Genomic DNA, 14959 nt, shown 5'->3' on the forward strand with positions numbered 1-14959 from the left:
TTATCGGTCCTAAACTTCATAACAAGCCCCTAAAAATCAGAAACTAGTATTAAAATACCTCTTCTCTCTCCCTTTATTCCTCTCTTTCTCTTCCCCTCTCCCTTCAACATAGCCACGGGCGGACGGCGGGGGTGTGCTCCGGCGGCGCGGCGGGCGCGGGCAGGCTCCGGTGGCCTCCGACGGCACAAATTGACATCGGCGTCCGTTGGCGGGCGCTCCGGCGGTGCGGGCTAGAGCCGGCGCCGCGGATCGATGTCAGCGGGCGCTCTGGTGACGCACGATATGTTGGTGAAAAATTTTTGGAGACCAATGGAGCTGGGCAGCATGAGATATGTTGGTGAAAATTTTTTCTTCAATCTGACTGATGCATGCATGCTCCAGGAAGAGAATCACGGAGATTTTACCATTTTTGGATAAGGCACCACGCACCTTCTACAAGCCGTGGCAGAGCCTCCGCTCAATCTCTCCTCCACGGATGCATCTGTCCGACGTGGTCCAGCATGACCACACACCAGATCACTGCGTTGTGCATGGTCTAAGAGAAACACAAAATACAGCAACCCCCATCGCACGCATGCATACAGTAACTAAAAAAAAGAATAAAAAACTATTAGAAATAAAACCGTAACTAAAAAAGATGTGCGTGAGAAAAATAATAAAATTGCAGGCATGCGACAACTAACAAAAATAATCACGATGTGTGCAACAAAAATACATGCACCTATATAAAAGAAAAATAAATAAATCACAAAAAAGAACAATCACACTTGCATACTTGAAAAAGGAAAAAAAAACCATATTCATGCAGTAGCCACCCGAAAAAATAAAAAAAATCACTACGTATGCAAGAAAAAAATCCCAAAAAGAAGCACTGCACACATGCGGTGAAAAAAACAAAAATTCCAAAAAAAAGAACGCACCCTAAAAACAACAACTGCACTGGCACACAAAAAAGAAAAATAATCCCCAAAAATGCAACTGCATCGGCATGAAAAAATATCCAAAAAAGAACACACATACACTGCAAAAAAGAAAAGAAAAATGAAAAATCCTAAAAAAAAAACAACCACACCTGCAGCACACACAAAAGAAAAAAAAACCCTAAAAAACACTTGCACCCGCATGCGGTGAAAAGAAAACAAAAATCCTCTAAAGTAACAACACAGATAAAAGAAAATAAATCGAAACGACCGACTCTTCTTTGTGCACGAAAAACAAAAAACAAAACAAAAACAAAAACACAGATCAAGCGTAGTCTTTTTCATCCACGCGACATGCATCCCTCCCAAAATAGAAAAAAAAATATAATTTTGTTGCGTCGCACCGGCACGTAATAATAAACAAAAGATCACTATTTCCCACCGCCGATTCGTTCGCCTCGCCTCGCCGGCGATGAGCGCGACCCAGCTGTGCGACGCCCTGTCCGCCGCCGGGTTCGACGGCGATGGCCCGCTCCACCCGGACAGCCTCGAGTGGCCGTTCCTCCAGGGGGACGACGCCCACCGCCTGCTCGCCTGGGTCTGCTCCAGGCTCCGCCCCGCCAACGTCCTCTCCGCCACCGACCTCATGCTGTACCGCCCCGATTGCCCCCATCCCCACCCCGATTCCCCCCATTCTCTCCGATCGTCGTCGCATGCTGGCTTGCGCACGGCCGCGCGCGAGGTTCTGCGTGGCCTCTTCCCGGAGTTAGGTTTGGTTGTAGGGTTGATTCGAACGCGATGGATGGGCATGGGTGTGATTGTTTGGAGGTGGGAGGGGCTGGCTGGACTCCGGTGTGCTGGGATGCGGATGAGTAACCGGAGTTGTTTGTGAAAATTGAGGAGGAGAAGGGCTCGGATGAGAAAAGGCACACCATTGCACATGCTTTCTGAAGTGTGATGGACAAATGTGCAGTAAACCATACAAGTCAGAAGTTGCCTGGCGCTATTTCGTTAAGCTTGTAGGTGTAGCTAGAGCTGGTTTACTCAATTACCTCGTGGATAAATTACATGTTGCGATAATATGGCTCGTAGTACTGCACAATGTATCGTGTGTATTGATTCTTCTGCTGTTGGATATCCCATAACAGTTTCTGGTGTTCATTAGGCTTAACCTGGTGCGTTTAATTTTTTTATGAATGCAGGTATGAACAGCTTGAAGTAGAAGGGAAACTATTGGAGGTATAGAACTTTGAGATTTATTTATTTGATAAGTTTACTTGGGCTATGAATTGCAATTGACAGTGATTGGTTAGCAAAATGTACTGTTATAATTATGTGTTTTCATTTTATCGCAAAATATTAGCTCAGTCAAGTGAGAGGCATACTGCTAATTGAGTACCAACTGTTAGGGGGAGGACTTGGATTTTGCATTTGACAGTATTTCAGCCTTCTCAGAAATTGGAGATAATCAGCAAGACACATTTCTGACAGAAGAAAGCCTTGAACACATTCGGTATGGCATATCTTGCATTATACAAGAAAATGTTGAGCTAGCATTAACATTATTCTCTCTTGTTTGGAGCTGCTTTTTCCTTTTACCTTCCCATCCCCAACCTTTGTATCAATAGCATATAATGCCTATGTCCAACAATATAAGGATGTTTGGAGATTTTTGGAGAGATTAAGCTGGAGGAAAGGGAAGGTCGTGATTGGTTAAGATGGGGAACTAGGTGGGAAAATTAAACGAGGGATGATTTTGATTGGTTGAGATGAGGAGTTAGGTGGTTTGTTGGACAGAGGGAGTACAAAACTAATCTTATAAGATGCTTAGGAGGTGTTTCACTCATTTTTCCTTATTATAGAATCTTCACCCATTTTTTGAAGAATCAACTGGAAGCTGTAAATTTTCACTTTCTGGTTGTGATGTTTACACGTTATAAGAATGATATTTACTTGCTTAAGTAAGTTTTATAAAATGGTTTTGGTGCCTAAGTTTTTTTTACATGCTAGCTTTGGTAAAACTTAACTCTTACATTGAGTCTGATTTGACTAACAGAATGCTCTGTAAGTTGTAGTGTAGTTCCACATGGTTTGCTCCATGTCACCACCTAGTCTTACCTTTATAGCCTTTTTTTTACCTCTCCATTGACATAGGATTTTTTGTTTATTCTTATAGTGATTCAAAGCTTTCACTTAGAGCTGAAGTTTCTGATTTGGAAAAGCAGCTTGCTTCTCTGGAATGGCAGCTTGATTTGCTTACAGCACAAGCTACCACCATTAATCAGGGAAAGAAGTCACGTGCATCTGCTAAAACTAGCCCTAATGTACAAATTGCAAGATTAGATGAGAAACTTGCTAAGAGAAGTCTAGAGGTAAAATGTTCCTTTTTATCATATAAATGAGAAGCCACATTACCGTACACTAGTGTTCTTTGCTGTATTTTCATGAGATAGATGGAATTGAAATACGTCTTTCATATCGCACCATGATGCTCATGTCTGGCTTTATAATCTATTACCTATTATCAAGCCTATAATCGATGGGAACATGATACTGTTTGATGTCTCTAACCATCCCGTAGCCTTTATTGATTCTCTAATGGCCTAAGGCTATAGTTTTATACCCTAAAAAAGGAAGCATTCACTGGGCTGTTTGTTTTCATGGATTTATGTACATGTTCCTGTTCTGTTTTATGGCATTCTCAGCGCTCCATGACTAATGTGAACTAAAGTGTATGGTCCTCTCTAGCATGTTCTTCAGTGTTGTGGGTCATAAAAGAAGGTTGCTCTATGATGTTTTACTGTGCCTTTTTCTCTTGTAATTCTAGCAGATGAGTTCAGTTCTTGGAAAACTTGCTGCTACCTCCCAGGAGTTGTCTTATTACCATTCAGAAACTGGTATTCCCACTGTCTTTCACATGCAATTATTTAAGATGACATTCCATCTTAGGGGCAATTTGGTTCTTACCCTTTTTTCGATCTCTAATATTGATTTTACTCCTCTTTTTTAGGGTTTTCATTTTTACCCCAATTTTTTTGAACTCAATCCACAATCTGCCCCTCTTTTGGATGGAGTATACTAGTGGTGTTAAGTTAGTCATTAAAGTACCATTTTACCCTTTGTTAGGAATTTTATTTTATCCCTGTATTCTTAATAGTGCTTCTGTTGATGTATATATATTGTTGTGATTTAGAACGGAGGGCAAAACCGCAAATGATAAAAAATACAAGGCTAAAAATGAAATTTCCCACAAAAGGTAAAATGGTACTTTAACAACTGACTTCACAACGTTAGTATCCTCCATCCAAAAGAGGGGCAATCTGTTGATTGAGTTAAAAAAACAGGGGTAAAAACGAAAACCCTAAAAAGAAGGGGTAAAATCAATATTAGAGATCAAAATAGGGGTAAGAACAAATTATCCCTTCATCTCTTGTCAGACTGCAATACTTTTATTAATATGTGCAGAAAGCCTGATAACTCCATTTTGACATGCATACTGAAATTAAGCTCATCATATTAATTCTATGTTTGTTTTTATTTTCTTATTATTCTTTTGAAAGGATTATGTTTTCCTCCTTACAGATATTGGAATTTACCTATCATACAGTGACTTCCAGTCTTACATAATCCATAACTTGGCTTGTACCAAGGAACTAAAGATATGGTTCTCCAACAAGTTTGATAAGGTTTTTTTTTTTCCCATTTGTGGTCTTGTTATTCTATATTATTTGATTTTATGCCTAAAGGGACAGAAACATATTGTTGAGAATCCTGCATGGTCATTCATACATGATGGGTAATGGATTTAATCAATACATGTAGCACCTTTTCTTCTCTTTGACCTAGAGTCATGGTGCTTGAAATTTAGGCACTACATTGGCTTGGGCTCACTCATAAATGCAGATTTCATAATAAACTACAAATATCATTCCAGTTTCAGAAAATAATTGTGTATTGTGGAGAAAATTCTATTTTGTTTGGCGAACTGCTGACAAGGCCAATAGGAGTATAATATCGCAAATTGTATTAGAGTGAGTTGATGCGTGTGTAGTGATGGGTTGCTGTTTTGGTTAATTACCATTGCTATAAGTTTTTTTGTTTTTGTTTTGTGGGGACCCATGCTATCAGGTTATGATGTTTGTGTTGGGCAATATCGTGATACTTGAAGATGCAAAAGGCAGGCTTATTTGATCCTACACAAGAATGATTAAAGTGAACCCAAGGACATTTTTTCCTATTTTTCTGTTTGATTTTTGCAAATATTACAAAAAGATGGTAGATTACCATAGTATGATTTTTTCACCAACATAATTTGTATTTAAGCTCGATAGCTTAAAATTCTATATCATGATAAATTGTGACGTAAGATTAACAGAGGGTTTTCGTATGTAAAATAAATCAAAGTAAATTAAGCTTAAATTCACAATTTGGTTATAGCCTTTATTTTATTCCTTACATGCTGTTTTTTTTTCCTTTTTGGGTGGGGTGTTTATCAAGCAGGGACCTCTCCAATTTGTTGCCAGAGAAGACATGTCAAGAGGTGAGAGAGAATTTGTTGTTACCTAACCATCATGGGTATAGTTTATCCATACATTTCACATGTAATAATTGTTCTTGTGTGTGCTCACTGTTTTTGGAGGATGCTTTAGATCCTCAGAACTATATATTGTTTTCATGTGAAACGCTATAAATTTCAAAATTTGCATGGCTGCATGTTACTAACTAACGTGAACAGGTCCTATTGTTTTATTTGATAACTCAAGCTTCCTGGCAAACAGATGATGATTAGGAAAGCATATATATTTCCTATTTTTTCCACAGTTGACTTTTACCATAAACATCATATCTTCTGGTCCGACTAAGCTTAACCGGCTTAATTGACCTTGAACCATGATAGGAGATATTATGCATGCCCTTAAATTCATGTTAGTATACATAGGCCGGGGGTGGTAAGTTAACTTACCCCGGCGTGAAAAACGTAGTAATAGATTAATACATGATTAATTAATTATTAATTATTTAAATTCCTATAGATTTTTTTTTGTAAAATATATATCGTTTAGTAGTTCAGAAAGCATGCTTGCGGAAAACGAGGGAGATTAGTTAACCTACCAGGGCAGCCGAACGCGGCCACGGTGGCAGCCCTTAAATGCATGCCACTTTATTTCTCCCTTAAAGGTACAGGAAGGTCATTGTAAACAAACCACTCTATTTCTCCCTTAAAGGTACAGGAAGGTCATTGTAAACAAAGGTTTTAATATATTTCTTTTCCATTTACTAGTCCACTGTTTGCTTCCCTGCTATGTGCTATGCATCCTATGGATGATACGTTTTATTAAATGTATACTTGGATTAGGTATTCAATTCAAGGTTAAACAACTTAAGCTAGAGTTGGATTAGAAAATTCAATTCTTCTCTCTCTCTCTTCCTGCTGCAGGAGATTATGAAAAGTCGCACGATTTTTCAGTTGAACTGAAGCGAATTAATTCCATGTAAGTATTTATTAGACTGTGGATGTTACCATTCTACTTTACCTTTTTGTCTTGCTACTGGATATTGCTTCACTATTTTGGGACTATCCATCTATCCCATTTATCTTTCCATTAAAAAAAGAATCTGCAAAGTATCGGTGCTGTGAGTCATCACCTGTCCTGCCTATAAGGATGCAGCTGACCCACCTAAATGTCATATAGGGCAGGCCAACCTGCGCTCCTACCTTCCTCTGTGTTAGGACTCCTTGTTATGTATCAGTTTAGCAAAAGTGATACAAACTCATCATGAAATTCAATGCACTCTGTCAGTCTGTCTTCTATCTGACACATTAAGTTGTATAGTTATTATTCTGATGTTACTTATTTGTTAACAGTTTTGCTAGAAGTAAAGTAAAGTACATAGAAGCACAAGCAGAATATGCTAAGGAGGCAGCCATACTATCAACACTCAGAACCCAATTGGCATCCCAGAAAACACCTGTTCATCAGGACGCCCACTCTCTAAGGTATGCAGGACAAGGGTAATCACAGCTACTTTCTTTTTTATTAAAGTGCATTGTATTGAAATAGCATAATATATTATCTGAGCGGAAAAGTTTGAGAACATGTTACGATCCTTATGGGCCACCTCTAAATGAAACATTTGGGTCCTATGGTATTATAATGATACTACTTCTGTCCCAAAATATAAGGGATTTTGGCAATGCAATGGTATGGTCAAAATCCCTTATATTTGGGATGAAGATGGTGTAAATTATCTTTAATAAGTTGATTGAACAAAATATACTAGAAACACATGTTTTTATTAAAACGTTTACGTTGTATGAATTGTTACGTATTGTATGTTAGTACTAACAAACCTTTGTACATGTGACGTTTCGGAAAATTTCACATTTTGGTACTTATGTGCGACATTTTCTGATTTACCCATATCATTCTCAGGAGGAGAAGCTCTAAGCTTGCTGAAGAACTTAGGGATCTTTCACTTCAAGTGAAGAAATACCTATCTGAGGTAAATTATGTACATGAAATTTGGTTTTTATATAGAGATTTGCTTTCGCCCAACAAAAAGTATCTTGAGGTACCGGTTCCTCACGGTACCAAATCGTTTCTAATCGTTGGATCTAACAGTGCAAATCACACTCATCTAGATCCAATGGTGGGAAACGATTTGGTACCTCAAAGTACCGGTACCTCGAGGTATTTTTTGTTGGATTGGAGCAAATCTCTTTTATATACCATGGACAAGCTTAAGGATTCTCTCCTCAATCAGATGCTTCAAAGCTCTTTAATTGTATTCTGTGATACCTTGGGTCAATGTTGTATTCCTATGAAGCATGCTTTACAATTATGGCGTCACAGGCCCAGCAAAATATAATAAAAATGTTCAGCGAAGCAAAATATTGCTCCAAAAATGAAAGCTATAGACCACTCAAATGTTCACTCACGGTTTGTTGTTTTGAATTGTGTATCTACAATCCATTGTTCAATTTACTCTGTTCCCACTGCTTATAGCTAATTTTTTCTGTCCTTTTCATCCGTCTGACTAGCTTGTGCATTATCTGTGAGAATATTACTTTCTTCCTGAGTGGCATTAAAAGTTAATGGTGTATTTATTCTTTGGACTTTAGATTATTACAAGCCTGTGTGCTGACCTTGCTCAACTTGAGGGTGCAAATATTTTGCAAGGTGTGATCTTCTCATGAATAATCATTTTTTTTATCATCACCGGGGGGAGAGCTTCCCCACATGAATAATCATTTGAAAATGCTTTAATTTATTGAGGCTATAAAATTGCATGTTCTTTGTTATGATCTTCAGGGGATCATAATTTGAAGGTTTTGCGCCAGGAATGCTACATAAGCCAGCAGAAAAGGGTATCTTATGAACAGTCAGTTGTTTTGGTGCAAATCAATTTCCTACATATATAGGCGGTCACTTAGACATTTCTTCATTCTCGTAGTTCATCAATAATCTCGCTAATCAGCTCGCTGCTCATCAGTTTCTAAAGATTGCTTGCCAGATCGAAAGACAGGCAAAAATTTCAAGTGCCTACTCACTACTAAAAGCAATAGCAATGGAGCTGCAGGGTTACTTGTCAGCTGTTGATGACCGCTTGGTATTCCTTGTTGATGTTATATTTTTATCTGTGAAGTACACTTTGTTGGTTAGCTTCTTTTAATTATCCACTTTCTGTACATTCTCACAAAATAGTCTGTACTGCACAAATGCATAGGACCGATATCATTTAATTGATCAAGCTGCATCTGAAATGCTTGAAGAAGGACCTGTTGATGATCGCGATACTTTTCTTCATGCTGTGAGGGATATTCTTAGTAGTCACTCGGGTAAGCACATTTAGGCTATAATATGTATTCACATTACATACAAGAAGTTTGAACTATTCAATTCCCTTTCTATCTTCTGCAGGTGCTCAAGCAACGACTCCATCATATGTTTCGGTATATGGTTTAGTTGAGCAGATCTCAGAGTTGCAAAATGAGCTCGACTATCTTCATCATGAGCTTGAAAATATTCTTCCACGTGAACGCAAAAGATGTATCGATGAACTGTGAGTAATGCTCGCATATTGCTCCCTGAATTTTTCCCTTTTGATAATTTTAGGGCCCCATCGGTTGGCCAAATACGGAAATATGTCAAACGGCGTACTAGCGGGAAAATAATAACTTGTGGTTTAAACTTTTATATTTGTGTTTTTAGCGACTTAAACACCAATGCTAAAAAAGAAACTACGGTGGAAATACCTAAAAAACAATTCCAAAATTAAGTCTTGCAGTTTGAACTTTGGCAGCAGCATATGCATTTTAGGCTAACCGATGAGGCCCTCAGCTATTTTCTGTACACTGTAGTTGACCGGTTGAACTTCCATACTGTTCATCATCAACAGTAGGAATGTGTTAAAGTTGGAACTTTACATTTACTAATACCTACTGATTGGATGACGTTAGATCTTTAGTTCAATCCTGCTTTTGACTTTTCCAGATGCCTGATGATCCAAACACTCGAGCAAATTCTGTCTGTACCGTTTACCTATGTGCAACCAATATTGACACCATGGGTATATTTCTTCTCATATTTATCCATCCTTTCATGCCACTTCGTAGTTTGTTCTGATGTACTTTATTTCTGCATGATTTATCACAGCCTCTAGCACAAGCGCTCGAAGAACTGGAAATAATCAACCAGCAAGTCTCTGCTCATGTTAATGAAGTAACGATGGCTCGAGATAAGAAGGTACTTTTCATATTGTCACTTACATTGGTAGTGTTGAACAGATTTTGGTAGTATCTTGTGCATGTGGATTGAGAAGTCATGCCCCCCAATTGTTTTCGCCACTCAAATCTACAAATGGTTTGCAGATGTTACAGCAGCCTTCACGCAATATGCAGCAGGAAAGACGAGTATTTGCCGATTTCTTCTGCCACCCAGGACGGCTTGAGAATCAAGTCAGGGAGATGAGTTCCCATGTTAGAGCACTCCCAGAGTAATCTTCAATTTTGCTGTGAAGAAGGCGGCAACAGAGTATTATTTTGATTCTTATCTTCTGTTGCCCAGGCCAGGAATTTGACTGAATGCAGTTTTTTGCAATTGTATATCCTTGGATTCACCAAAACGTAGAGTTAACGTAAGATATTCTATAGCATTGATAATAAATATAGGGAATATATACGCAGCACAGTGCTTCAAGAATAAGAAAGAAAATGATACAGTTGTATATAATCACCAGTTGTCCGAACTCGGTTCATTACAACTTCTGTTAGAACTAATAATGTAAACGGTAAACTTTCTTTTTACATCTGTTGTCGCAATTTTGAGAAAAGATTTTGTCTTGTTCTGTATTACAACGCAATATCTTCTCCGGTTATTCGAGTTTACATATTTTTGGTGCAGTAATAACATGACAAAAACTCTGTTTGAAAGTTTGTTTTGTGTTTACAACTCTGTTTGTGAGGTTGCGATGTCATAATTTTCACTGAATATCCTTCCTAGCATCCTCCAAAGCAAACTTTATTTTAAGTTTTTGTTCACAGTTGTGCTAACACTAAAAGTTTTGCAGGAGCTAGCCCGCTTCATAGTGAAGTAGTGGACAATTCAGCTAAAAAAAGAATGGTGCAATTTTTTTCCTATCTTTTTTTTTCATATGTTTATGCTTATAAGTCAAAATTTTAATTTTCAAACAAAAATTTAAAGTTGATTTTAAGTTTTTTACCATAGTTTATTTTTCATCCTTTACTTTTAGAACGCTACGAGTACATATTCAAAAGTTTAAACCACAAGTTATTTTTTAATCGTTAATAAGTGGTTTCAATTATGCTTCTACACAGCCAAAAGATGGGTATATTTTGCCAAATGGAACCGAACTCTGCTATGTAGAATCCCGGCTGCTCCTAGAAGCTTAATAGGAAATAACATTTAAGTAATCCTAATTCTTTTACAGAAAACAATCTGAAACGATTTTATACAATTTTGCAAAAAGATTCTAGTATTTGAATATTTTTGCTAAATCATGTTCTCTAAGAACGAGCCATGAGACTGTCGACAACACTGCAATTCTTTCCGTCCACTCCAGTTGAAGTGTCGTTTGGCTAACATTTTTTTTTTTGCGACACAAGACATAATTTAATTACATATGAATTGGAAACCATTCTTGTTTCAAGTGTTAAAACATTCCTATAAGACTTCTACTCCTCCATCGACAAATATAATCATTTATAAGAGTTTTAGCATATATCAAGGTTAAATCAAAAATTAGTTTAATGTCGTAAAAGTTTATTTTATTGGAAAAACTCTTGTAATAATAAATATAGATAATTATGAGGAATGTTTAGATTGAAAAAGTAGAACTCCAAAGATATTATATGTGAATAAATGCTAAATATAATTGCTTTATATTTACGAACGAAGAGAGTAATGCATCATAATTTAAAAAGAGTGAAGTGCACCCGCGGTCTCTAAACTTGTATACATGTATCATCTAGGTCCCTAAACTCTCAAAATACATTTTTGGATCCCCAAACTTGTCCGGGGGTGTCATATAGGTCCAAACGAGCTCCAACCGGTTCCATCCGCGGACGTGGCATATCACGGTGGCGCCTATGAAAAGAGAGAAAATAATAAGGAGGAGAGAGAAACTGACATGTGGGACCGACATGGCACTACCAACACGTAGGCGCCACCATGGCATGCCATGTCAGCGGATGGAGCCGGTTGGAACCCGGTTGGACCTATATGACACCCCTGGACAAGTTCGGGGACCCAAAAATGCATTTTGAGAGTTTAGGGACCGCTGATGCACTTCACTCATTTAAAAACTAGCTCTCCATATTTTAATAGATGACACTGTTAATTTTTTAGCATATATTTAATTATTCATCTTATCAAATAAAACTTACGTTGTGAATTATTAAAATTTGAAATATAATAATAAATTATATTTCAAATTTTATAATTAATATTTACAATATCCGTTTCATAATATAAGATGTTTGATTTTTTTTGGTTGCTACGTTTGACTATTCGTCTTATTTAAAAATTTAGTACAAATATAAAAAATAATAAGTCATACTTAAAGTTCTTTTGATAAAAAATAATCCACAAATAAAATAAATAATATTTCTATAATTTTTTAAATAAGATGAATAATCAACCATTAAAAAAGAAAAAAAAAAGTCAAACAAAGTACTTAATTACCGATGCGCTCAGCCCATAGACATAAGCCAAAGCGAAAGCTGCCGTAACACATGGATTGTGGACCCGGTCCACCGCAAGCAGCAAAGCAAGGATGCCCACCGACCACCGGTCCACCGTAGAACGATTTCACGCAAAACCACCCTTCTCTCCTCCCTCTCTACCGAGACCACCACCATCACCAACTCTGCTTCGCCGTAGCAGCAGCTCATGCAGCAGCAGCACAAGCCGAAGGCGGCGGCAGATCCAGCCGACGCGACAGCTCGTCCGCGCCGCTTCTCCTCCTGCTCCGGCTCGGAATCAGCCGCGATTGCCTCGTCGGGACTCCCCCGGATCCGCTCCCGGAATGGTGAACTCCTCCGTTCTTGGCCCTTCTCTTCCCCCATTTGCTCCCCGCACTTGATAAGCCGGGAAAAAATGTTGAGTTTTTTTCAGCTTTAGGAGAATTTTGTGAAATGTGGAGCATTCTTTGTGTTCAGACATGGTCTTGGGTTGGGTGAGAGTGATGCTGATCTTGCGGTGACAATTGGTTAGACAGGGAGGTGAGGTCAGCGAGCCAATGTCAAAGCTCAAAGGTCAGGTCAAATGTGGTATTTATTGTGGGGAAGAGTACTTTGCTGGCTAGTAGGTTGAATCTGTTGCTGATGGTGTGGTATAGTGGGGCTACTGACCGTTGATTGTCAGCTGTGCAATTTGGGAGGAACAATTGATGAATCTTCTTCCCAATTTGCAATTTGCCACGAGCATTCTGATTTTGTGCCTTAGGATCCTAGGTCCTGGAATGAAAAAGGTTTCAATTCTCTCCGCAAGGTAGTAGCGTAGAGAGGACATATAACTTCATTTTCTTTTTCCTTCTGAATGTAGCATACTACCGTAGTACCTCTGAATGAGTAAACTAAGTTCAAACTCATCTCCATATGATACGGCACTGTATGGTACAACTTGCTTCTCAAAATGATGGTCATGACCTTGTTATGGTCTTTGTAGGATAGAGAAGCCAAGAAAGAGGCGTTCAGAAAGTATCTTGAATCCAGCGGTGTGCTTGATACTCTCACAAAAGGTTCGCATTCGGTTCCTTATGTATATACCAAATTCTAGTTATGCCATTAAATAGCTATATTAAATCCACTTCTTAACATCTTGCAGTTCTTGTTGCATTATATGAGGAGAATGACAAGCCTTCATCTGCGGTCGAGTGAGTTAATTTGGCTATGAGATGGCATGAATAAGTTTTCTAATGGATCGATTGTCATATAAGAACTAAACATACTGGTATTAATCCCAGGTTTGTTCAGCAGAAACTAGGTGGACCATCAATATCGGACTATGAAAAGCTCAAAGCTGAGAAGTTGGATTTGCAATTAAAGTATACTGAGCTTTTAGAGACACACAAGGAAACATGCAGACAGGTAAACCATTTTACTATGTTTGCAAATGCACTGCCAGTCAATCTATTTATGTGTAATTCCAGTGAAAATTAGCATTTTGTGTTACAAATTCCATGCTCATCTTAGAGATAGAGAGATCTCACTTTATATCAATGTTGGTGCTTCTGTGTGGTCACTACAGTCATTTGGTGCTTTCACTTTGGTCTTTCATATGTTTAAGATTTCCACCACTCACTTTTATTAAAAAAAAACTCAGTAGTGTATTTTTCAATTATGTTAAACTGTATTATTTTATATATGATAACAATACTGCAAATAATTCCTTAACTTTATTTTTGTTAGTTGTTGTTTTCTCACCATTGTTTCTTTCTTGATGGTCGTGCCTTTCTTACTCCCTCAAGTTTACTTTAGGAATTGGCACAGGAGCACAGCAAGCTAGATGGTGTTCCTGAGCACAATTTAATTTTTTTTTAGTTACCCCTTAGGGCCTCTTCAGTTCGGAGGATTTTCAAAGGAAAATTAGAGGAATTGAATTGTTTCCTATGAAATCCCGTAAAATTCCTGCGTTCCAAAGAGGCCCTCATACTGTTGAGTTTCTCAATATATTTCTAAGATGTTAGTCATCTAGGCACAGTTCTCTACCTTCTGGGCTGTCTTTTTTTTCTCCTTCTTTCATTTGGGTAGCTTATTTCGATGTCCAGATAAAAAGATTGCTTTCTATAGGTAGAGCTGGGCATTTGTTCACTTGGTCTGTATTGCTCATTGCAGTTGGATGAACTTAAGAATTTGAAGAACAGGAGTGGAAACGATGGGTGTTGACGTTGTAGATGTATGATCAAACATGATTATTCATCTGCATCCATTACCAGGTTCTATGCATAGTGATGAAATTCGCCGAGTTCACATCATCCACCACGCATTGTATCATATTTTACAAGAACTTTGGCCATGTGCATTCTAGATGGAGAGGCCAGGGATGTAATCCATCTTCCTTAACTAAAAATGTATCATATTTTTACTCCTCTTGATCCCTTCACATACCAGAGCACCCAAATGCATCCATTCTCGAATTCGGTCAGAGCATCAGATTGGTCACTACTATCTTCATGGCTGAAATATTATCCTGGGGCATATGATTAAGAGTTGATACTTTGAGAGAAAAATCCGCTCTGTTGTAATTGTAAAGCAAATGCCAATTTGTGGCTTCAATAGAATTGGCTGGAAATTTTCCTGGTCAGTTCCCTGATTGTCCACTGCTGACCCTTGCACGATGGTTGTCCTTGAGTTGCTAAATTTGACTCGCTCACTTTCAACTGGGTTGTCCTTTGCTTGGGTGCTGAACGCATCCCGGCTCGTACAACAATCAACATGCATGCCAAAATTTATAATGGCATGGATCTAATTAACCCATCAAATTAAACACAACATAAATGTCTTGATCTTGCCAAAA

The 14959-nt window shown here is 38.2% G+C and overlaps 2 protein-coding genes across 5 annotated transcripts; both read left to right on the top strand.

The window, feature by feature from the left end:
• Positions 1 to 1305: 1305 nt before the first annotated feature.
• Positions 1306 to 10317, top strand: LOC102702111 (AUGMIN subunit 3-like). Of its 4 annotated transcripts, none has more exons than XM_015839346.2 (18): positions 1306 to 1571; positions 2123 to 2159; positions 2330 to 2433; positions 3097 to 3292; positions 3748 to 3817; positions 4503 to 4606; positions 5421 to 5460; positions 6358 to 6412; positions 6787 to 6918; positions 7355 to 7424; positions 8044 to 8101; positions 8234 to 8289; positions 8376 to 8531; positions 8649 to 8760; positions 8843 to 8984; positions 9416 to 9491; positions 9578 to 9667; positions 9793 to 10317. In XM_015839346.2, the coding sequence occupies exons 1-18, from the start codon at positions 1393 to 1395 to the stop codon at positions 9919 to 9921; spliced, it is 1806 nt and encodes a 601-aa protein (XP_015694832.2). In that variant the 5' UTR covers positions 1306 to 1392; the 3' UTR covers positions 9922 to 10317. The 4 variants fall into 4 exon arrangements, with proteins under 4 accessions (XP_015694832.2, XP_015694833.2, XP_015694834.2 ...); XM_015839347.2 differs by having other exon boundaries at positions 8415 to 8531; XM_015839348.2 differs by having other exon boundaries at positions 8424 to 8531.
• A 1956-nt stretch (positions 10318 to 12273) lies between these two features.
• On the top strand, positions 12274 to 14745 carry LOC102702391 (c-Myc-binding protein homolog). The gene is made up of 5 exons (XM_006657451.3): positions 12274 to 12470; positions 13109 to 13181; positions 13268 to 13316; positions 13407 to 13530; positions 14278 to 14745. Exons 1-5 carry the CDS (start codon positions 12468 to 12470, stop codon positions 14326 to 14328), a joined length of 300 nt encoding a protein of 99 aa, XP_006657514.1. The 5' UTR covers positions 12274 to 12467; the 3' UTR covers positions 14329 to 14745.
• The last annotated feature ends 214 nt before the right edge of the window (positions 14746 to 14959 follow it).

The sequence above is a fragment of the Oryza brachyantha genome, chromosome 7, assembly GCF_000231095.2.
Source record: "Oryza brachyantha chromosome 7, ObraRS2, whole genome shotgun sequence".
Taxonomy (NCBI): Eukaryota; Viridiplantae; Streptophyta; class Magnoliopsida; order Poales; family Poaceae; genus Oryza; species Oryza brachyantha.